Raw genomic sequence first — 22,847 nt, 5'->3', positions numbered from 1 at the left:
TTGCATACATTCTGATTTCTGTATCAAATACTTCAGTCATAGAATCATAGAATAGTTGGAGTTGGAAGAGACCTTTGAAGACCATCTAGTCCAACCCCCCTGCAATGAGCAGGAACATCTTCAACTAAATCAGGTTGCTCAGAGTCCCATCCAGCTTAATCTCAAATGTTTCTAGGGATAGGGCATTCACCACCTCTCTGGGCAACCACCTCACGGTAAAAAATTCCTTCCTTATATCTAGCCTGAATCTACCCTCCTTTAGTTTAAAACCATCACTCCTTGTCCTATTGCTACAGACCCTACATAAAAAGTCTGACACCAACTTTCTTATAAGCCCCCTTTAGGTATTTAAAGGCTTCAGTAAGTTCTCCCTGGAGCCTTCTCTTCTCCAGGTGGAACAGCCCCATCTGTCTCAGCCTGTTCTCATAGTAGAGGTGCTCCAGTCCTCTGATCACTTTTTGTGGCCCTCCTCTAGAGTTCCTCCAACAGATCCATGTCCTCTCTGTGATGACAACTCCAGAGCTAGATGAAGTATTAATGTAATCTTTTACTTTAAAAATGTTTAGGATGTCCAGCATTTTGACATTGACTACATGGAACGTCGCCTGGACTTCACCTATGATAAAGTGAATTTTGCTGGTCTGCCAGAGTTCATGAAAGATCTGAAGAAGAAAGGAAAGCACAATGTTGTGATTCTGGTAAATTAATGATGTTGCTAATTATTTCTCCATTTATAAGAACTATTCTTCATAGCAGTACCTAGTTGCTAACAGATGTATACTATTGTAGCAGATTTTCCATTTTCTCATTTGTTGAAAAGAGCTGAAGAACAATTTCTCACAGATTTAGTTTTTAAAAGTGTTGCCTTTATTTGATTTCTGTGTACCAGTACCATCTCTATACCAAAACATTCTCTGTCACTTTTCCCCCACTCAGTTATGAGAAATTTTGCCTCTGAACTGACATAGGATTGCTTTCACGCAATTCTTTCCCTGAAAATAAACAAATTAGTTTAATACACATACAAAAACAGCTGAATAGTGGAAAAAATCTATTCCTAATCACTCTGGAAACTACTAACTACAATTCATGTTGCCTTGTACTTACTTTTAATATAAATTAATATAAGAGATGATTACTTGCGTGCAAATTTGTGGAAAATGTATGTTGAACCTCTAAGTAAAATTTACGTATGGGCAAATGAATCAATTTGGATAGAAGTGAAAATTGGAATTTTCCATCTTCCCCAGTAAATTTTTCCAACAAAATTTGCTGTTTCTCTCCAGCACTTCTCCATACATGTCCTTGTGCCAAAATGACTCCATCACAATAGCTAAGTGAGCGCCAGCAGTGGCAAGGAAACTGGAGACCAATTTAAGTGAAATTTAAATAAAGATATAAATAAATTAAGACATTAAATAAAACACATTGATAAATTCACAAGATCTTGCCCTCCAGGGTCCCCCGGCAGCTTAGAACTAGGAGGGCTGAACTCCCCAGAGCAGGCTGCAATTTGTTCTCCATAACCACTGGGGACAGGATAAGAAGAAAAGCATTTTAAATTGCAGCAGGACAGATTTAAGGCAAACATTAGGGTAAAGCTGCCCGTCTGCAAGGTGAGCTGAGCAACAGGCAGCTGCTGGGGCCAGGGTCCTTCCCCAGGTGGGTGCTGTGGACAGGCCCAACAGATGCATCAGGGATGGCTCAGGCTGAGCTGATCTGCAGCCTCAGGGTAAGGAGAAGGAGACAATCCCACAGAGTTCCTATCAGGACTTTTTGCTATAACTAGTTTTGTAATCTGTTTTCTACCTAAATGGTCAGTTTGTATCTTTCATTTGGGCACTACTGTTCTTACCTCCAACTGCCAATCTCTCACCCTTCTATTTTTTTTCTTGATACACTGATTCAAAGAAGTGTATTCTCCCTCAGCCTTTTTTGCTAGGCTAAGACAAACACATTTACCTACATTGTATTGATGGCTCATGCTTCTAAGGAGACCAGGATTCAGTTAATCCAACTGAATCATGATGGATGGGTCACTAATGTTGGGACCCTTAGTCAATCCAGTCCTTTTAAAATAAGGGCCACGTTCCTCTTCTTGTCCTGGGGGTCCTGTCAAGGGCTTGTGGAGAGAGAGATTGAACAGCAGAGTCCTGAATTGTGCTCTTTCACTTGTGCTGGTGTATCTGGAGTCAAGATAAGCAAGAGCTACGGCAGCTTTCTCATCCAAAAATCACATTATCTTGTTAGGCAGAAGTGCCTCCCTGTCCTTATTTTTTCCTCACAGTTTGTTGTGAAGTTTAGAATATGACTGAGGATGATGGCCTAGTCAACACCACTGATAGCTATATCAGTGTTTTCTTTTTAATTGGGAGCTTTCTGATAGTTTCTTTAAAAGTACCTTTTATTATTTGCCTAATCTTTGCTTTGGTGTACTATAATTCCATTTACTACTAGGAATCTCAAACAAAACCACGCAGCCCAAGTGATCAATTTTATATTGATAATGGAAATAGCGGTCTATATAGTGACCACTGCTTGCTAGCAGTTTGCCCCTAAGATACCTTCCCCTGAAGGTTCCATTTCTTCTGCAGCTGAGAGGCTCTGGGGTGCAGCAGTGAAATCAGTTTCCATAAGTAAAGGTTCAAGGCACAGAGTTTAAATAGTAACAAATTACTAAGTCACTTTGATGGAGATAAACTTTAAAACAAAAATAGACCCAAATTTACTGGATACATCATTGTAAATAACTAAGCAGTAGTGAGCACATGTGCTGTCAGGACTGATTGCTCTTTCTAACTGTTAGGCAGTTTAGAGCCTCTGTATCCTCAATACTACTCTAAAATTTATCTAATCTCTGAGAGCTGTAACATTAAATACCACATGCCTATTTATTGGTTTATCTCAAAGATAAAATACCAGGAGTTTGGGGTAGCTCTTCCTATGCACTCTTGCCTTTCATTAAATACATGGTAGTTGTCTCTTTTTCATCAATGTTGGGATGTCTCCAGTTATTTTGCACTTGCTACTGGGTATGAAGCTACAGGCAAGCAGTCGTGGTTTAGTGGGTGAGCAACATTATCTTCTTACTTATGAGTTTAACTTCAACAGCTTTTTTAAAGCCCTTTCATTTTCTCAGATGGCACATTCTGCAGCAGTGCAGGGAGGTGTTGCTGCATAAATTCCGCTGTTAGACAGATGCAAGGAACATAGCAACTCTTAATTCGTATAATGAGCTAATGGGAATCCAGATAGGAAGCCTTTCTTTCAGCCTTCCCCTAACCTGTATCTAAGGACTGTCTTCTGCTCTAGTTATTTAGCCAACCTTGTGAAAAAAGAACAAAAGCTGAGCCAGTCTGTCCTTCATTATTTAAAAGTTAATGCGAAGTATAGGTTGCACCAGTACCAAAGTTTTCTATTTTCACTTTATTACAATTGCTGACATCTCTGTCAAAATCTGTCTGTTAGCATTCCTTAGTGATGTAAAGCATTCTCCTAAGTTGAGTTGGGAGCTGGAGCAGTGTGAAGGGTTTTATTCCCAAGTGATAGCAAAGCCAAACTAGCTGCAATCAAGGCAAGTGTGATCCAGTTGGATACTGAAAGAACAATTTTCTGTTTAGATTCCCTTTGGGTAGTGACAGTAATGGGTGAGTTCCCCAAATACAGCACATTGTTGCCTCCCTCATGATGATTTCAGGAAATGGGCTCTGACTGCAGCCACTTATTGTCATGGAAAACCTCTAGTAAATGGATTTGGGGAATGGGTTCTGTCTACCTCATCTCAGACCACTTTGGTCACAAGTGAAGTGCAGATCCTGACAGCTATCAGTATTAACACTGGTAACCTGCCTGAGGATGGGACTCTGAACTCAGCTGAGCCACCATCACTGGGGTGGCTGGTGCCACACCAGCAGGAAGTCTGCTCCCTATGCTTACATCCAATGCTGAGAGCCCTCCGTGACTATGGTCACCTTGAGAGTAGCATGGCTCCAGTAAGGGAGTGAAGTGCAGCCCTTTAGCACTTCTCTCTCCTGATCTCTTTCAGAGGCCACCTCTATTTGTGGGAAATTGTGACTTTGCCATCATTATTGCACTAAATAATGTGCATGTTTCAGCTGTGTCAGAACAAATATATTCTTTAGAAACAAAGAAGTTCTAAAGTAACAATGACTACACTGAAAAATTATAAGCACCTTTACTAAAGAGGATCTTTAATGAAAGACCTTGTATACCATCTATTAAATCATACTAAAAATAGAAACAGCTAGGAATGACATGAGTGGCAGAATACTTAGAAGTCAAGAGCAACATGCTCATGATTCAAAATAATGCTTGATATCTTTAATATTTTTAAAGTCCAGTTCTGTGAGCTGTAGAGGCTGAAATTTCCGGAGATAAGTTTTTATGGATGTGCATCAAAATCTATGTTTGGGGCCACAGGTGGAAGTGCATCTGTCTGGGTATGTGCTGGGTGCTCCCCAGTCTTTAGGCAGTCAGTTGGAGTTCAGGATGCTCAGCACCTCCTCCCCAAGATGCTAAAAAGATGAGTTAGGCACAATTTAACAGGCTTGAAACTCCTTCCCCAAAAACAACCCTTGCATACATGGAGAGGTTTTGTTCTCTTTAGGGCCATACTAAACCTGCATAATGTATTAGATTTATGCACTGGAATAACCTTTCAGCTGAAGGAAGCTGTACGTTTGGATTAGGAGTAGCTAATTAAGATGACTCTTTCTAGCCTTCAAGTCCCTTGAGAGACATCTTTACCTCAATTATAGGATAATTATTGCAGATGGACAGTTTTGTCTTTTTGCAAAGTTGGACTGTTGAACAAGCTAAAAAATGTAATGGACACTTACAGTCCTTATGGAGGTGACACTAGAGCTGGATAGTTAAAGTTAAACGGAATTTCGCACTTAAAGTAGGGATTTAGCTGTAGCTTTTGTTGTTGAGGCGTGGAAGAACATACTTCCCTCACCAGAGCTATAGTTATCAGAGGGCTTACAAGTAAATCAAGCAATTAATTCAGGCATTTAAATGAGCTTTGAAACAAGCCTTTAAAGCAACTTACCATTTGGGATCTGATATTTTTTTCTTCCTAAGATATTTATTAGTTAGACTTCTATCACATTTTGATTAAAGCTCACTTAAATTATTACACAAGCTATAACTGAAGGGAAGAATTGTTTCAATAGTGTTTTTCTCTATTTTGTTTCATAACTGAAAGGTATTGTCTAAAGCAGAACGCGAGGAAGTAAGGTTTTCTAAGGAAAAAGTAGAGTTCCCTTCTAAAATGGCTGCAATCTTTATCTGTTCTAAAAGCCACAAAGCAGGTAACTGCTTCCAGTTAGGGTTGTATTGCGAAGTGCACTTATCTCCTTTAGGTTGCAGCTGACTGCTGAGCAGAGTTGCAGAGTATCTCTTCATTCACTGGCATCTCAAAGTATTCCTAACTTTATTAACTTTCCAGCATGCTGGGTGGGCCTCTATCATCCCCAGGAGCTGATCAGGCTCACTTTGGATGAGCTTGATGGCTACTGATGGCCATCCTGAGGCACACAAGTTGTTGGTGTCATTATCACTGGCAGCAGTGGGAGGTGGTGACCACCCCAAGAAGTGAAATGGGGCAGGAAGGACAAGTTGTGGGGTGTAAAATTCTGTGGTCTTGGTACCTGCGGAGAACGGAGGTGTAAGGCCCCACAGGCAGGTGTGAATTGGGTTACTCTGCATCTGACTGGCATAAAATACCCTTGTCCACCTTGATTTGGAATGGGGGACTAACAGGGCCCTTTGGAGGTTGGATGTGCCCAACTTCAAGCCCCTTGAAAATTTTAGTTATTCCAGCATTGAGCTGTTGATACTGAGGCAGCTGGAATAACGATTGTCTTGGAGGAAACCCAGAGGGGCTCAAGTGTGGGAATGCATGGCACTGAGCTGCAGTGGAGACCTTGGTGGGGGGAGAGTAAAATCTAGTGCCTCTCTAAAATAATTTGAACATAGAAAGTCTCATAAAAAATAAACAAGAGGGTATTTAATAATTTCACATTGCTCTTGCCTTACACAAGAAATACTCATGACATATCCTTAATGACTTTTTCTAAATTATATGTGCTCTCAACTCTTATTAAATTTTAATGCTGTTTTCTTCCAATATTTTTGCAATCGGCATTAAGAACATAATCCAAATTTTTCTAAAATATACAAATAGAAGAGTATTTGTCACCTCTGGGATTTCAATAAAGGAAATATGATTGCTGTTTTCAGGACCCTTTCATAACCAAGGATGAGGAGCCAGGCACTTACAGACCTTACGAACTCGGCCAGGAAATGGGAGTGTGGGTGAACAACTCTGATGGTGTAACTCCTGCTGTCGGGCAGGTGGGTTTTTTAATTTTGCAATGCATTTGGTCTAGTGCTGCTTCAAAACAATAAAGCAGCAGTGTAACAGAAATGAGACAATAACCAGGATTTACATATGTAACCCCTAGGCCTGGCCTCCTGGAGATTCTGTGTTTCCTGACTACACCAATCCTAGGACTGTGGAGTGGTGGACCCAGTTGTGTCTGGAGTTTAAGGATGTCCTTGACTACGATGGGATCTGGATTGTATGTCTCATTATATCTGCCCTCCCTTCTTTAAAAAAAAGAAAATGAAGATTTCCACATGTCTTACTCTCTTTATTAAAGGATATGAATGAACCATCCAATTTCATGAGAGGCCAGTATCCTGGATGTGCTGATAATGAAATCAATAATCCTCCTTACACTCCTAGTAAGTATAATAATATAATTTCATTGTCAATTTTTTGTTTGTTTGTTTCTTTGGTTTTCTTGTTTGTTTTGCTTTAAACCTTGATAGGCTATATTTTAGGGGGGGGAAAATCCATTCTGTCATTTTCCATCTTTCCCTGCCTGTTCTGTATGTTCAGTTCAGTTACATATTTGTTCAAGACTCCAGTGGCTCAGCTTTGACGATTGGATCAAAAATAATCACTTTCCTCTGTCCAAGGGTCTGCCTCGTAACAGGACTAGAAAAATGAGCTTTCCTGCCATTCACTGAGCAACTGGTCCACATCAAAAAAAGGGCAAGATACCTACACTGTAACTCAGCTACAGACTTATGGAGGGAGTAACCCTTCTGCCTTTCCACTGTTAGTCTCAGAGATGGGCAGTCTCGGCTTCTCACAAACTATGACAAGGGAGATGGTATCTCCCTGGTGCCTTAGTTCAGTATATTTCCTTTTTCTTAGGAAAAAATTTTCACTGTGTTACTAGAAATGCGCTGAAAATAAATTTTAAAATGTCTAAGCCTATGGGAGACTTACAGGAATGGGAAAACCTTTTCCAGTAGCTGAGTTAATGATATGTTCATTCTTCCCCAGGAAGCCATGAATACCTATGATTATTGCCAGTGGTCCTGGCAGTTAATCCAGCCAACATTTCCCCAGGAAAGCCCAGCTGCCTGAGCAGTGTTAATATGCAGCAGAAAGCTGACAGTGGAGTATTGGAAATGTCCCCTTTTTGCCTTCAGGCTTTCGTACTGTCATGAGAATTCAAAGTGTTCTTTATTAAATTGCAATTTGGTTTTTTTTTTACTTTGAATGTAAGAGAAACATAAACATAACAAAAGCATGACAAAATATTATAAAGGGATTGTAAATTTTTGAAAGCAGAAGCAGAGCTTTTAATGATGATTTTGGTGTTTGCTCTCTTTGTAAGGTAACCACTGCATACTGGCCCTGTGGGTCTTGACCAAAGCCCAGGAAATGATGAGAATTTCCACCTTTGCCTTAAATTACCTTCATTTTTTGTCAGTCTTCAAAAAAAAAAAAAAAAAAAAAAGTGAGACACTGGGTAAAATGGCCAAAATGGCAGAGGTCCCTTTACATCACAAAGGACTAAGAGTGAACCCATGCAGTGGCTTCTGAGCCATGCAGCTGAGCTTTGTGAAGATTAGCATTGAAGTCTGAGGCACTAGAAAGGACTCAGACCTAGAGGCCTACATGACATGTAAGGACACTGAGAGATACTGAAGACAGGTGTGTTTTGAGCCCAGTTTCTCTGACTTGACTTAGGCACGTATGCCCCTATTTCTGCTTGTGACTCACAGTATTAGAATGATACCATGAAATCATAGAATGGTTTGTGTTGGAAGGGACCTTTGAGACCATGTTGTTCCAGCCCCCCTACCATGGGAAGGGACACCAGGTTTCTTGAAACCCTATCCATCCTGGCCTTGAACACTTTCTGGGGATGGGCATCTACAACTTCTCTGGGCAGCCCGTTTCAGTGTTTCACCACCCTCACAGTAAAGAATTTCTTCCTTATGTCTAATATAAGCCAACTCTCTTGAAACAATTAACTCCCTGTCCTATCACTCCATGCCCTTTTAAAAAGTCCCTCTTCAGGTTTATTGTAGGTCCCCTTTAGGTACCAGAAGGCTGCTCTAAGGTCTTCCCAGAGACCTCCCTGGTACTGGTCTCCCTTCTGCAGCCAGGAGTCCTAGGCATTACATTCCAAGTTGCAGGGAATCTGTTTTGAACCGGTGTTTAAGGGCTTTCTTTTCTATTTCACTTTATAGAATAGATGCATGTTCTTAGCTGTCCAAGCCCTTGACTGGTGTAGGCATGAGATGTGACCTAAGCTGTTGAGTCCAACAAGGCATTAGGACTTTCCTGGGGTTAGCAGAGTTTTGGGAGCTCACTGTTGTCTGAGGTGATTTCATCTGTGCAAGTCCCAGTCTTAGAGCCTCAGGCATTTTGTCAATGTAGCCTTCAACCTCCTTATCTAAATTTTATAACCACATATAACCATGGCTTGAACTTCTAAAACCAGATGTCCTTCAAATCAATTTTCTATAAAACACTTTATACTGAAGATTAATACGCAGTTGTAAAATAATCAGTATTGCTGAGGCAGAATACAAAATACTCAGAAAAAGAAGGAAGCATGAAACTATGATTCATGTGGTAGCATTTTCTCTCCTATCCCACCTTAAATTTATGGGGCTAATAATCAAGAGCCACTGGGACATTAAGTATGACTTTCCTCAGAAGCTTAGTGTCTTCTTCAAAGACATAGCAGTCAAAGTTACTTGGAAATTGCGTATAAATTAAGTTATTTCTGATGTAGAGCACCCACACTTTGTGTCTAGAGATCCAAACACAAGGATTGTAGCTGTAGTGGCACAGCAGAGCAGAGAGGCTAATGGGGTTTCAGGTACAGAGAAATTTTGATAATGAACTGCAACCATACAGGAAGTGCAATTAGGCAGGGAGATTGCTTGTTCATGGAGAAAAAGTTGCAATGGTGAATGCACCTAATTAAGCATGAAAAAAAAGAATTTTTGAGAATTTACTTTCTTTTTATATTTTAAGAGAATTTTATAAGATGTATAAACATCTGACCTGTCCAATTCCTGCTGAATTTCGTGTGGCCTTTTCATGGTGGTTACCTGAAGAGGATAGAAATTTTTTTGCACCAAATGGGCTTTGCCAGCATCCCTTTGATATGGGATCAAAGACCAGGTAGCATCTGTGCAAAATTTTTGCTTTTAACTAAGATTTGTCATTGTGTGACATAATATGTAGGTGCATTCTTAATTCAGCAAAGCAGAAATTTTCTTTCTGACTATTACTTACTGAATACATGACATCTGTACAGATGTTTTGAATTATTGGACATAGAACTTGAAATTAATTATCATTGTTTACTCAGTCCTCTCCCCCTCTCCAAGGACAGGTGCCTGTCTGCAAGCATGTATTCGTGGCTATTTGCTAACCTTAAATCATTGCAGGTCCAGCGCTCCAGCTTTTCCTCTTCCCAAATCTTTTGGTGTTTTCACCCCTAAATGTGTAGAAATGTGAAGACATTTGAATTGTGATGTATATGATTTTGCAGTGTTTTGTGTCATTCTCAGGCATCTCTGATCGTTCCCTGGCAGAAAAGACACTGTGTCCTGACTCCAAGACTTACCTTGGAGACCATTACAACACACACTCTCTTTTTGGCTGGTCACAGACAGAACCAACTTTCAAGTAAGTTTTTAAAATATTTCTAATCAGATTTCAGGTGATTAAAATGCATTTTAAAAGCCACTGATGTTACCTGGGAAATCTGTAATAGTATTTAATAAGAAACAGACCCATGTTTCATTTTACTGTTTGCCATTTAGTAAGAAGTTTCAAGAAAAGAGAACCTTGGAACTAAGAACAGAATCCTTTCTAATTTTACTTTTCTCAGCTAAATCAGGATGTGTGTTTAGGGCCTAACTTTTCACCTCCTGCTTTTGTATATCTAGAGCAAGATGCTCGTGTGCTTGGTTAGACCTTCTCATGAGCAGCTGCAGCAGAAGCAGCCTTGTGTAGTGTCAGGGAAATTTGTCTGTCCCTTTGCTGTTGTGGCAGAGGAGTTTCTGTCACTGTCAGTGGAGAATCCAAACTGTACAGGTCTGCCAGCTGCTTCTGGAGTTGCCTCTGGTTCCTGGCAGGCAGTGTTTTGCAGATTGGCTTGGGGCTCAGTTGGTTCAGGAGGGCAGAGCTGCATTGCAGCACAGTTGCTGTCAGCTACTGTAAAACTCATTTTGCAGCTGGGAAGCACTCAAGACCAGCTTACGCAGGCAGACTGTTGCTGTGCAAAGCTAGCTGTTGGATTAAATGAAATGGACAAATCATGCCTTTTCCAGCAGGGCTTGAGTTAAAATGCAGGGAAATTTAATACCACAATGGAAGAGCCAAAGCAGGGGTTGACGTGTGGTCTGTTTCAGCACTTAGCACTCATTTTCAGAAGCTGGATTGTGATAGCATCCGGAGGACATGGTTAAGTGAGCCTAATTCTGGTGTTGATGTGTTCGTATTTTATTGCCAAATCCGGGGCAAGGGAAGCACTGAGAAAGAGCAGAAGTAGTTTGTCAGCTCTTATGGGCCTGGCTGAAGCACAGTTCTACTTTTGACAGAAAGAGCAGAAAGCCTCTGAACTCTGGACTTCTTACCATGGTTTTTGGGCCCCTATTCCCCAGCCTCTGAAGAAATCCTACCAGCACTGCTCTCGCATTGTTCTCTGCACACTGGAGTCCACATAACCGTGTACTGTCTTGGTAGCACTGTGAATAGAGCCTTCAGATTTCCTGTCTTCTTGAGCTGTTTTTTTTAGCTTTACTCAAGCTTTGTGCCAGCAAAGCCAATTGCCTGAGACAAACCCTGTGAATTCAGGAGGAAAAGCTTTGTTTGCAGGCACACCTGCCCCAGCCCCTTCAGTGCCCACATTGTCCTGGCTGTGCTGCTCCAGACTAATGCCACTGAATCAGTTACTGCTGCACAGCTCCTCACAGCCTTCCCCAAGGCTGGGAACCTTCCCCCTTCCTGAACCACTTGCTTCCAGGGCTCCTTACAAAACAAACTTACTTTGCTCGGCCAAATGTGGAGCAGACCACCAAAAGTGTATGCAGAGGTTGATTTTGCTGCAAAGCTGGGAAACTTCAGTGTAGTATTTTTCCTACATACTCATTTGGGTTTCTCAAATACATTTCTTTTCAAGGCTGGTTGCATATCCTTTTTGCATTCACTCTTCACAAAGAATATATTAAATTAAATTACTGACAGGAATATTTAGCACCCAGCATCAAGTGCAGAATATTGGATGAAAATACATGACAACTTCATAATCATATAAAAAATCAATTCTAAGAATTATTCTGAGGCAGACAGAGAACAGGAAATGTGTCATCTGGCCTATGTCAAATGGTTTGATTTTGAATACATAAACTAGCAGCAATCAGTCTGTGCATAGCTTAATGCCAAGAGTTATTTGCACATGATATTCTGTAAATAATTTAAATCAACAAATACATTTGACAACATTAGGACCTGTTCTGAAATGGTTCGCAAAAAACTGAACTTATGCAATAAATTACTTGTTGCAAATTGTTTATGCAGCTCTGGATCATAGCTGAGTTGATCTGATATTGCCTTCATTAACACCTGTGTTTGCAAATAGAGCCAAAGAGAGCCAGAGGAGAGCACTCCTGCTACAGACATCCATGAAAGGCTCCAAAATAACTTTTATACAAAGCACACGGAGTCTTGTTCAGTTGTTGGCCCTACAGTGCACCTGCAAACCAGAACCAGCAGGTCCCTCACAGTTCAAGAATTGCACCTCTTACTGCATATGGCCCCTAAGATTAATACATTCAGTCTTCCATGAAAGCTGTTGGGTTGGGTTTTTTTTTGCTTCAGAAGCAAGTGTTGAAGCACTTTAAAGTCTGTGTGCCATTACAGACCCAAGAGCAAACACTGGGCCATTATGAGTACAGGTGAAAGAACTCTTGATGAAATCTCATTAAGAAAAGGGAGAAGGAAGTAGATGGTGAACAACATGATTAATATTTCATGCTAGAATTTCCCAGAGAATCTAAATTGTGTTGCCCAAATCATATTAAAGCAGAGTTGAATTTGAGTTCCTGCAGTATAAAATAATGGAATTTATAATTATGTACAGAGAGGAGTCTATGCTGAGGAATTTTGTAATAGATTTGTTAGTAAGGTATATTCCTTGATTTTCTGGTGATGCAGCAAAATGATTTTCAAAAAGCAAAGATAAATTCATTGTACTACTAATTCTTGAATGAAACCTCATATATTAAAAAAGACAGGAAACCAGAGAAAATACTACAAGGATGGGGTGGCATTTTGAATGATTACACATTTGTTTTCTAAATTGATTATTTATTTTTTTATAAGATGTTTAGATATAATTTTGATATTTTTGTGTGGTTTTGGTTTTTTGGTTTTTGTGTTTTGTTGGGCTTTTTTTGCTTTTAGTTCCAGGATGTTAGAACTTTATTTACCAATACAAATGTCTAACTAAATCCTGTGTTGAAAAAAATACCTGTTATATTGTTTTTTAGGAACTCACTGGAGACTTAATTTAATGTACTAATATACAAAGGAAATTATGATTCAATTTTTCATTTTGAGACACTGCTGAGAATAAATTAAATGCAAATTATTATTTAGCAAGACGAAAAATACCTGAGACAAATTGTTTTGCGAATCGGATAGATTTTATTTTTTTTATTTTGGTCACTGTGTGAAACTTTCTTTTATTTGCAGTTCTGCAGCCACATTTTCATGTGAGTGGGGATTGCAATAATAATTGTTTCATGAATAATACCCTTTCAGATAAAATTGTGCCTGGACGCTGAGGCTGATGATAAGAGCTCTTGGTTACCATTGTTGTTTTTAATGATCTTGTTGCATTTCTTTGCAGTGTTGTCCAGCAGGCAACTGGAAAGCGGGCATTTGTCTTGAGTCGGTCCACATTCGTTGGCAGTGGGAAGCACAGTGGACACTGGCTGGGTGACAACTTCTCTCAGTGGAAGGACCTGCGCCGGTCAGTCGTTGGAATCCTGGAATTCAACCTCTTTGGCATTCCCTATGTAAGTCTGGTGTCCTCTAGGCAGGTGCTGGCTCATACACAATATCACTTCAAATTAACTCAAATGTTTTCTGGAACAAGCCACTTGAGATGGCCAGCAGTAACAGCCTCCACAGCGTAAGGAACTGCAGATTAAAAGGCTTAATGTCAGTCTTGGCTGCTGAAGGGAAACAAAAATAGCACTGCAAGCTTCAGGCTGACTTAATGCGTGCCATCCTAAACTGATCTCTTTGTATTATGTATTCTGTGATTAAGGCCCCTTGCAAAACCCCTAGGTCTGCAAGTTGGGAGGGAGAATTTGTAGAGATATTTGGAAATACAGTCAGAAGAATTTGGAAATACAGTCAGGTCTTCCACACTGAACTTAGTGCTCTAGGAGACAACACAACCTCAGTTGCAGAAAAATTTGTATCATTATGGAGCATTCTTATAAAGTAATTAAAACCACTTATTTCTTTACAAAAATTATTTTTGTTAGCAAATTTCTGTAGCCTCTCATTTTTGGGCCTCAGTCACAATCACAAACACTTACAAAACCCCAAAATTTTATTTTTCCTTAGATTGGTGCTGATATCTGTGGGTTTAACTACAACACTACCTACGAACTCTGCCTGCGCTGGATGCAGCTTGGCTCTTTCTATCCATTTTCCAGAAATCACAATGCAGAGGGAAACAGCGTAAGTAAACAAAATTACATAAAGCTGTAGCCTGTGATTACAGTTATGTGGACAGTGATTTGTATTACTTTCTCAGAAATTAACCTGCCATTCTTGCGTAAACTGGAGCAGTGGGCGAAAAGGAGTGCTGCACCGAGAGCAGGAATTACACAGTGAAATGTAAAATTTTCCCATCCATAATGTAAAGATAACATAGAAACACTGGTCTTCTCACTTTGTTGGTAAAATTCATCTGTTTCATCTTTTACCTACTGAAGGCCATGTTTTATTTAAGAGCAGTGAGTGTCAGTGTATCTTCCTACTCCCTTGATTGTTACAGTTTTTGTTTCAGTACATCTCTAATTATAATAAGTATTGCAGGGAGGGGAGAGAAATCATTAAACACCATCCTTGCTGTTTATAAGCAAGTTACAAACACGTGAGAATTCCAAGGAGAGGCACCAATAGCGACAGCATTATCAGCCAAGAGGCAACCAAGGCCAGAAGAGGCTAAAGAGCCCATGAGATGCATGAAAAAGTGCAGCCTTAGTCCAGATCCATGCCCTGGTTTCGACACCATAAAAGTCCTTTAAAAACTTGTTGCAAACAGAAAGAAGTATCAGGACGTTTCTAGCTATGAAGTTTGAAGGTCTTGCAGCCTTTGTATTTATTCTGTGTTTATCTGCAACCGTGATGAATGGTTCTGCTGGTTCAGTAAATGTTTGGGTTTTTTTCTTTCCGCACACTGATCTGTGCAATGCTGGAGCTCAGGTTATTTGCTAACCTTCAGTGATTTGAAGTTGCATCATCAAAATGCTGCAACATTTACACTCCCAGAAAGACCTTTGTCTCCGCATGAGAGTATGATGGATGTTCAGCAATTGGGCAAATGCAGGAATAATAAACTGTAGTAGTATCATTAAGAGGGTCAACAATTAGCCTGTAGATCCCTGAGGTATTTCTTTGTGGGAGAACAAATGTCTGTGAGGTGTTAGCTGTTGCTAAATATTTTCAATTTGCCTCTCCACTAAAGTTAGAGGTCCATATATATATATATAGATATAAATAAATATATATTAAAAAAATAGATATATATAAATATATAAAAATAAACAAGAAGAGATCAATGGGTCTATGTGATGGGTCCTGCAACTCAGAGATATATTTGGTTTTAGTGGATTACTTATATCCATTTAAAACATTGTCTTCACAGAAAGAAATGAACAGGCATTTTGGATGACTCAGCATAATCTAAGAAGTATGACTGTTTTTTTGTGAAATTAGGCAGTGTTTTTACAGTGTCAGAACACTGGTAAAAAATATAGTGCAATTTTTGAAATAATAGATGGATGCTCTGGAGCTCAGAGCCAGCAGGGAGTATTCTTAGTGACTGATTCTGACGTAAACAAAATAATGGTGAAATTTTACTTAAATATTGAATTTAGTTAGCATTAGGTTAGTGTTAAAATAAAATATTAAATATTCACTTTGCTTAATTCATTTGGTATTTCAAACAGTTTAATTAATATTTTTCTTGTCTGAAAAGCACTAGATAATATAAAAGGCTTTGTTACTTCTATTCCTTTTACGTTTCATTATCCTTGGAATTCGTCATATAGTCTTCAGTTTTAATGAGAAAATTGAGTACTCTGGAAAGATTTCATGAAGGAGAAAGAGAGCCATGTGATTTTTAAGCTGGCTGGTTAGCACTAGAGAGGTTGGACAGGAGGAATTAAAGCAGATGTAACACTTTCCCATATCAGCACTGCCCTTGGCTGCGTGCTCTGCATCTCATCCCATGGCAGAGTCAAGGTTGCCTTGGAGTAAGATCAAAACCAACCAATGAAGACAGACAGACTGCTCCAACGTGTCCTCTTGATGGTGGGACCCAGTGTGTGTCCTGTCTCGCAGGAGAGCATCGCTGGCAGCAAGGAACTGAGGGGCACTGCTGGTGTGTGGGTGCACTGTTAGTCAGGACATTCTGAAATAGGGCACACAGGAGGAGAAATCCAGTTTCTTTGAATGGATGGAATGTTTTCTGTACCACACACAGTGACTTTGGTCACACATGTTGGCTTCAGAGAGGCTGTGAGTTTACTGTTTTAAGTAGACTTGCCTTTATGTTTGCGGCCAACGTAATTATGCTTTTGACTTTGATCTTCAGATTATCAGTCTTCCCTTTTTCCTGTGTTTTATCTCCTTTGTCTGAGAGGGCTTGCATCTCGAGGATAAATTAATTTCTAGAGGCAGGGTTTCTGTTCCTGAGCACAGACATGGAGCCCCAGCTTCCTTCTCCTCACAAGGTTAGGGGTGGTTGCAGAGGGCTCACATACGTTGTGGTGGGGCCTGATCTTTTTGAACTCACTGGAATTTTTCAAGTTAAGAATTTTATACAAATGTTAGTTTGGGAATAATGGATGTTGTTCTTAATATATCTTGCAGTTTGCAAATGAGTGCTTTTTCTTATTTAAACACTCATTTCTGTAGCATCATGCCAGCCACAGCTCTCCTTACATTGCACTCAGCTTCTCTGCTGAGTTTGTTTCAATGCTCAGTACAAATCTAAGCTTTTTCTGAACAGGAACAAGACCCAGCAGTGTTTGGAGATGCATTTGCCAAGATATCTCGTGCTACTCTTCGGATTAGATACTCACTCCTGCCATACTTGTACACCCTGTTCTACGAGTCTCACATTCACGGAGGCACGGTGGTGCGGTCGCTGATGCATGAGTGAGTTTGGAGTCTCTTTCTTATCGTAATTTGCTCACAAAAGTAGTTGAGCTCTTGTGTATATACTAGTTGATATTCTTAGGAGAATAGTCACAGTACTATTATTGCATGCTCTCTCTTAAAAGAACAGGTGAACAATTAAATCAGTCAAGTTATATGCACAAAGATAACTCTCAATATATGTGCAAAGTATTTCCATTAATATATAACCTGTATTTGTTTCCAGTGGGGGAAAAAGGCAAACTTAAGAAAGAAGAATTCCGAAAATTTCTAGTCTTAGGCAAATACGTAGTTCTTCTTTATTTCAAAAATGGGAGTCACATAGCTGTATTTTCTATATTTGAATGAAATCAATGAAATCTGTATTCTGATCCAGAATGCTAAAAGGCCTCATACAGAGAGTCCAATGATACATAGCATTTGTTTTTTTTCCAATTTAGCACTTGCATCTGCATGCTGTCTATGAAACACGCATCTGTGTCCACAAATTGCACAGAGAAAACAGAGCTAGAGATGTTTGATTGTAGAAGCAGGTGCAAAACTGAGATTAATAAATGCAGACTGAAAAGCCCCTCTGAAAATTAAACTCAGATTTTTGGAAGAACTCATTTTTTCTTTTTGGAAGAAACAGGAATCCAACTGAGGTCTAATTTCCCTGTCCTCATCTTTTAATTAGTTTTTTACCTGCTTTTGGTAAATTTTCTACTTCAGAATGCTTTATGCGAAGGTTGAGCAAAAGGAGTGCAAATAATACTTAGGAAAGCCTAAAGCTCTGCCACAACTTCATTTCATTGGGGCAGGCTATGTCATGGCCTGTTTAATGTTCTTTTTGTTCCGTTTAGATTAAAAACATTTTGATTAAAGGGTAAGGCATTTCTTGCAAATTAAACTGAGGTTAGTCTAAAGTGCGGACAATTCATGTATGGAAACGATATGCACAAAATCTGTTCTGCTTACTCAGCATACTGGTTAACTGGTAAATTTTAAAGCAGTATCCTTCCTCTTTCTACTCTGTAATGTTATTTTACTAGATAAAGTTAAGGAGAATTTTGTAGATACTCATAACTTACAATTGGCTATATGCTATTTCAAGTATTTCTTTTAGGTCTATTTTTGCTTAGTGTGATTTGTGTTAATATTGTAAATGCCCAAGTTAATTTTGGCATTAATATTAGCTAATCTCTGCTAATACAGAATTACTTTAGTGTCATTAAAGCTGCCTTTCTGACCATTACCAGCATACCTGTACTCTATGTGGGCCGCATCCACATTAGCAAATTTCCAAATTTGCTTTGATTTGAGTCATAGAGCAGTCTCAGGTGTGCCAGCAGAGGCTTCTGTTGGATGAAACCGAGCTGAGAGGTTCACTACAGACACTGATGGGAGCTTAGTCAGCAGGACCAGAATGGGATAACTAGGAAATAAAACCCCTAAAATGCATGTAAGTAGGGTAGGCTTCAGGAGATCAACACAAACTGTTTCCCTCCCCAGTGCCCCTACTGGCATCCTAGTCCCATCATTTGCTAATGTTGCCATAGCTAGATCCTAAAATAGCTTTAAAGTGTTTTTTACTACTATTAGTTAATTCTGGTTACTATTATTCACTGTTATTACTTAATGAGTATTTCTTGTTATTTTTAATTAATATTAAGCAGTTTAGTAGTGGGTCTACCCAAGTAGAGAAAGTGACCCAGATGCTAACAGGAGAAATGTGGGTTTTTGAGAAAGAGAGCTGAAACAGAATTTTCAGTGTATGGATGATGGAACTTTACATCAACCTTGCCTCTTACTTGTAAAAAATACAAAGGAAAACTACAAACTCCTGCATTCGTTTTTCAGGTGAAGCTCTTAAGAGTTCACAGTCCTCACCATGAAAACAGCTGTACCCAGGCAAGGAGTCTCCAATCAATAGCCATTTCGTGTGGACATTTCATTCCATTTTGAACATTTAGAGGCTCATTTCAAGTAACAAACAAGAACAACATCCCTGTAGATTCATATAAGCATATTTGGTGCCTCTGAGGCTTTCACTCCATGAAGCAGAGGCGTCAATATCTCAGCTGTCTAAAAAGACCGTGAGGTGGTAATCCATTAGTGGAAGGGAAAGTTGTGTTTAAAGGCTAAACAGGGGGAAAATATGACAGAAAAGAGGCCAGCATCTAACCAGACAAAGTAGTAGATAGAATTAAAGACCTTTCATAGATCACAGCTTAATGGTTTAATGGCTTATATTTTCAAAATAGGGAAGTTCATTTGTTTACTGAATTTGTGCTAGTGGTTGCTATAATTGCAAGAGAAAATTAGGCTGAGTTAGAGGGTGAGATGCTTGTTTCCATGTACAAATATGATTGATTCTTCTTTTTTCATAATTTCTTGATCAGCTTTTTGTCCTGAAATCTCCCACAACAAAATATATTGTATTAATATTACAATTTTATTACAGTGAAATTGAAAATACAGAGCACCTATTGAGATGACAGAAAAACTCATGTTTTGTATTTCAAAACTTTAGGACAAGGTAATTAATCAAAAACGGTAATCTGCTTTAAATATTTACAAAACATTATGTCAAAATGCAATAATGACCAAGATTAATGTGTCCAAAAGAGCTACTGTTGTGGACAGAAAAAGAAACTCTGAATAAATTGAGGTTTCTTTTAAGTAGAGCCCAAGGCATGCCTTCAAGAACATTTTTTCCTAAGTTCCGTGTATTCCTGTACTCCTCTAAGTTTGCAATATTTTAGAAATCTGAGCACTCAATAGGTGTCTTTTTATTGCCAAGTTATCTTTACTTGTTTGGGGAAATTTCTGTAAGCCTGGGCAGGGTGCAGTGTGGGCTTTTGCCCCAAGCAGGCGGGGTGTCAGAGCAGGGCACTGACACGGGGCCACTCTGCTCCAGCCAGTGTTCAACAGAGACCTGGCTTTAGACAGAGACAGCTGCAAAGTCCGTGAAACAGACACAGTAAATGAATTTTTAAACAAGGAGTTGATATGTCCTTAGAGAATAATATGTAAATATGCAATAGCCAGTGTGAATTTGTCAAAAATGCGTGAAAACCAGACCAGTTGCCATTTCTGACAAGGCAGCAGTGTTGTTGGAGTGGCAGGGGGGCAGGGGAGCAGCAGAAGTCAGGAGGTACAAGGTACCTTGATTTTAGGACTTGAGACACACTGCGTGTGACATTCTTATAAGAACTAGGATCCATTAATTATTTCCTCGGGAATAGACTTACAAATGATTGAAAACCTATTTAAATTCTCAAGGATTTTATGCTGGATGAGTGGAGGTTCCTAAGTTGGGAAGGATGTCTCTACTTTGCCAGGTGCTGTTCGATATTTTCATTAGATGAAGCACGGTGGAGTAGAGATCTCTTCCCAAGAGAAGGCAGGTGATGCCAGGCAAATGGGACTGTGAGCATTCTGGAGAACATGATCAGAATCCAAATCAATTTTAGCGCATCGAGTAAAATGGATTGAATTCCGTAGGTTTTTCATCCATTCAGGAGAGGCAGCTAAAAAGCACAATATGTATGAATGTTGCTTTGTGTTTGTCTTGCAAACAATTTCAAATGTAAATCTGTGAAAGGTGTGGAAAGCCAAATCCAAGGATTTTCACAAATGCTTTTGATCTTAGAGCACAGTGTTTTTATTCTGTGTTCCCTCTCCTGGGCCTGGCCCCTCTCCTGCTCATTGGTTCCCACAATGAACTCTCAGCCCAATGAACAGAAATTAAGTGAATTGTTTTCCCACTGTTGCTGTTCTGAAAAGATATCAGCTTCATCATTTTGTGAGAGTTCTGGTCTGCTCTGGGATGGTAGGTATTACTGAAATATCTGAATCTCTGTCCAGCTTTTGGCATTCCCTCAATCAGGAAAAATATTTGACTGTGTTGAAGGATACTTTCAGGAAGCAAATTACTTGTCACAGTGAGTAATATCAAAATATTTGGCAAATTCTAATGACTGTGAATTAACATTGTGTATTTCACTTTCAAAATAGATTTACCTCTGATCAGGAGACTCATGGAATAGATACTGCCTTCCTTTGGGGACCTGCCTTTATGATTGCTCCTGTTCTTGAAGAGGCAAGTACTGTAATTAAAAATGCCATCATACTGGAATAAAAGAAACGAATGATGCTTAGGGCATTGGATGACATTCAGAGCATGTTTGCTCATATCCATCCCCTTCTACTCTCCACTGTCAAAGCTTGCAGAATACATTCCTGAGCAGCACAGACAGTACAGAGCTTTTCAGTACTTGAAGTGGGAGGATGAAAGTGGGGGCACAGCCTTTCCCTTCTACTCCAAGTGAGGAATGGATGTAAAGAGGCTGGATGCTGCCCCTGACGTGCTCCTGTTACTGTGCTGGCAGCAGTTTCCAAGGACACACACAGAGCAGTAATTGTCAAGCTAGGAAGAAACACACAGATATGAAAGCAAACTGGTTTCCATATTACCGCTCACCCACAGTGTTTTGGAACTGCGGCATCTCAAGGGCTATGGGAGGAGTTTCCCAGCATCACAGGCAAAGGCAGTCATTATGGAAACGATAATGATAATGTTAGCTGCTAACAGGACAGGTTTTAAAAAGCAGCATTTTCATCTGCTGTGCTGGGCACAGTACTGGGGTCATGGCTCTCGCTGCTTGGCTGGAGCAAGGGTGTGTTTCTCTCCTTGCCCACCACTGACTGCTGGCAGCACAGGAAAGATACATCTGAGCAGATCTAAGTATTTTCATGTGATGTATCCTAGTGCAGTTTGCAATCAGCATGCTGCCAGAATATCTGATATAGTTCTAGATGTTGCTGATGATCAAACATATCAACAGGCCACTGTTAGTCACGTTTTTTTTAACTAACCCTTTTGTCTCTGTGAATTTAATATAAAAATCTTATTCCTGCATCTAAAACTATTCTGACCCCACTGAGGCATTTCTTTCATCAGTCCTTTATCTTCAGACTCACACAGGTTTCTAATAGCTGATGAGTAACAAGGAGATTTCACAGGGTCTCAGACCAGCAAGATGAGGAAGGATGTGAAAAAACCCTTCCCATGAAGAGGGAGTGACAAGCCAGGGGAGGCTTCCTGCAAAGAATTGAATAAAAGGGAACATTACAAAGATATATAAAATGATAGGGGGTCTAGATAAGGAGTTCTTTATGGTTTTTTGAAGAACTGCAGCACAAAAGGAGGGCTGCATGCCTGTGGCCTGATGAGGGAAGCAGAACTTTGAAGGCAGCACATTGCTGGGTCTTGCAGTGTGATAGCTGGCAGCCAGGGCTGCGCCAGCTGGCAGGGCAGGGGCAGAGGTGAGCTGTAAGCCCCACACTCTGGCAGTGCAGGCCAGCAGTGACTGTGTCAAACTGCAGCATGGCATCTGCTTGTGTAGAGAAGATGGGTCAGGGGTGACTTGCCCTTCACTCCTTGGGTCCTAGGATGAGAGCAAGTGAGACATCCAAAAAGAATAGAATGGGGAACTGCTTTACACACTGGTTTGTTATTTAGGGAGTCATAAAGGTGAAGCTCATGGAATCATAAAGACATAGAATAGTTTGCGTTGGAAGGGACCTTAAAGATCATCTTGTTCCAACCCCCCTGCCATGGGCAGGCCACCTCCCACTGGGCCAAGTTGCTCAAAGCCCCATCCAACCTGGCCCTAAAATCATCATGACTCAGATGATGGTTACACACTTTTCTGTAGACCAGAGTATCCAGGGTTGTCATAATACTGCAGAGAAAAGATGGAGAGGGGAGCATCTTGACTTTATAAGGTTTTTCGTATATCTAAAACCCCTAAAATGTCAAATGGTAACTTTGTCTTAACTCTTCCACCTTTAGTTGCTCCACAAGATTCCTAGGGTAGTCCTTGGGGCTAAACCATAATTCTGCAAAGGGGCAGACATCTACACTGAGAGTAAAAATTAATCTGTTTGTGAGATTAAGCAACTTGTGACAAAAATGGAAGTATGTTTTGATTCCAGCTGTTCCTGGAGTTATTAATACAAAGTGCCTTTAGCATGATTCCGT

The 22,847-nt window shown here is 39.9% G+C and overlaps 1 protein-coding gene across 1 annotated transcript in view; it reads left to right on the top strand.

Moving 5' to 3' along the window:
- Window positions 1-22,847, top strand: part of LOC125325496 (sucrase-isomaltase, intestinal-like) — a 63,536-nt gene that overhangs the window by 28,518 nt on the left and 12,171 nt on the right. The window contains exons 9-17 of the mRNA XM_048302601.1: window positions 567-698; window positions 6,265-6,378; window positions 6,489-6,605; window positions 6,687-6,771; window positions 9,919-10,036; window positions 13,266-13,434; window positions 13,994-14,110; window positions 16,671-16,819; window positions 20,819-20,903. Of these exons, the coding sequence (XP_048158558.1) occupies window positions 567-698; window positions 6,265-6,378; window positions 6,489-6,605; window positions 6,687-6,771; window positions 9,919-10,036; window positions 13,266-13,434; window positions 13,994-14,110; window positions 16,671-16,819; window positions 20,819-20,903 (1,086 nt within the window). The remainder of the gene's footprint in view (window positions 1-566; window positions 699-6,264; window positions 6,379-6,488; window positions 6,606-6,686; window positions 6,772-9,918; window positions 10,037-13,265; window positions 13,435-13,993; window positions 14,111-16,670; window positions 16,820-20,818; window positions 20,904-22,847) is intronic.

This window comes from Corvus hawaiiensis, chromosome 4 (genome assembly GCF_020740725.1).
Source record: "Corvus hawaiiensis isolate bCorHaw1 chromosome 4, bCorHaw1.pri.cur, whole genome shotgun sequence".
NCBI classification, from domain to species: Eukaryota; Metazoa; Chordata; class Aves; order Passeriformes; family Corvidae; genus Corvus; species Corvus hawaiiensis.
This window is presented reverse-complemented; position numbering and strand designations above follow the sequence as displayed.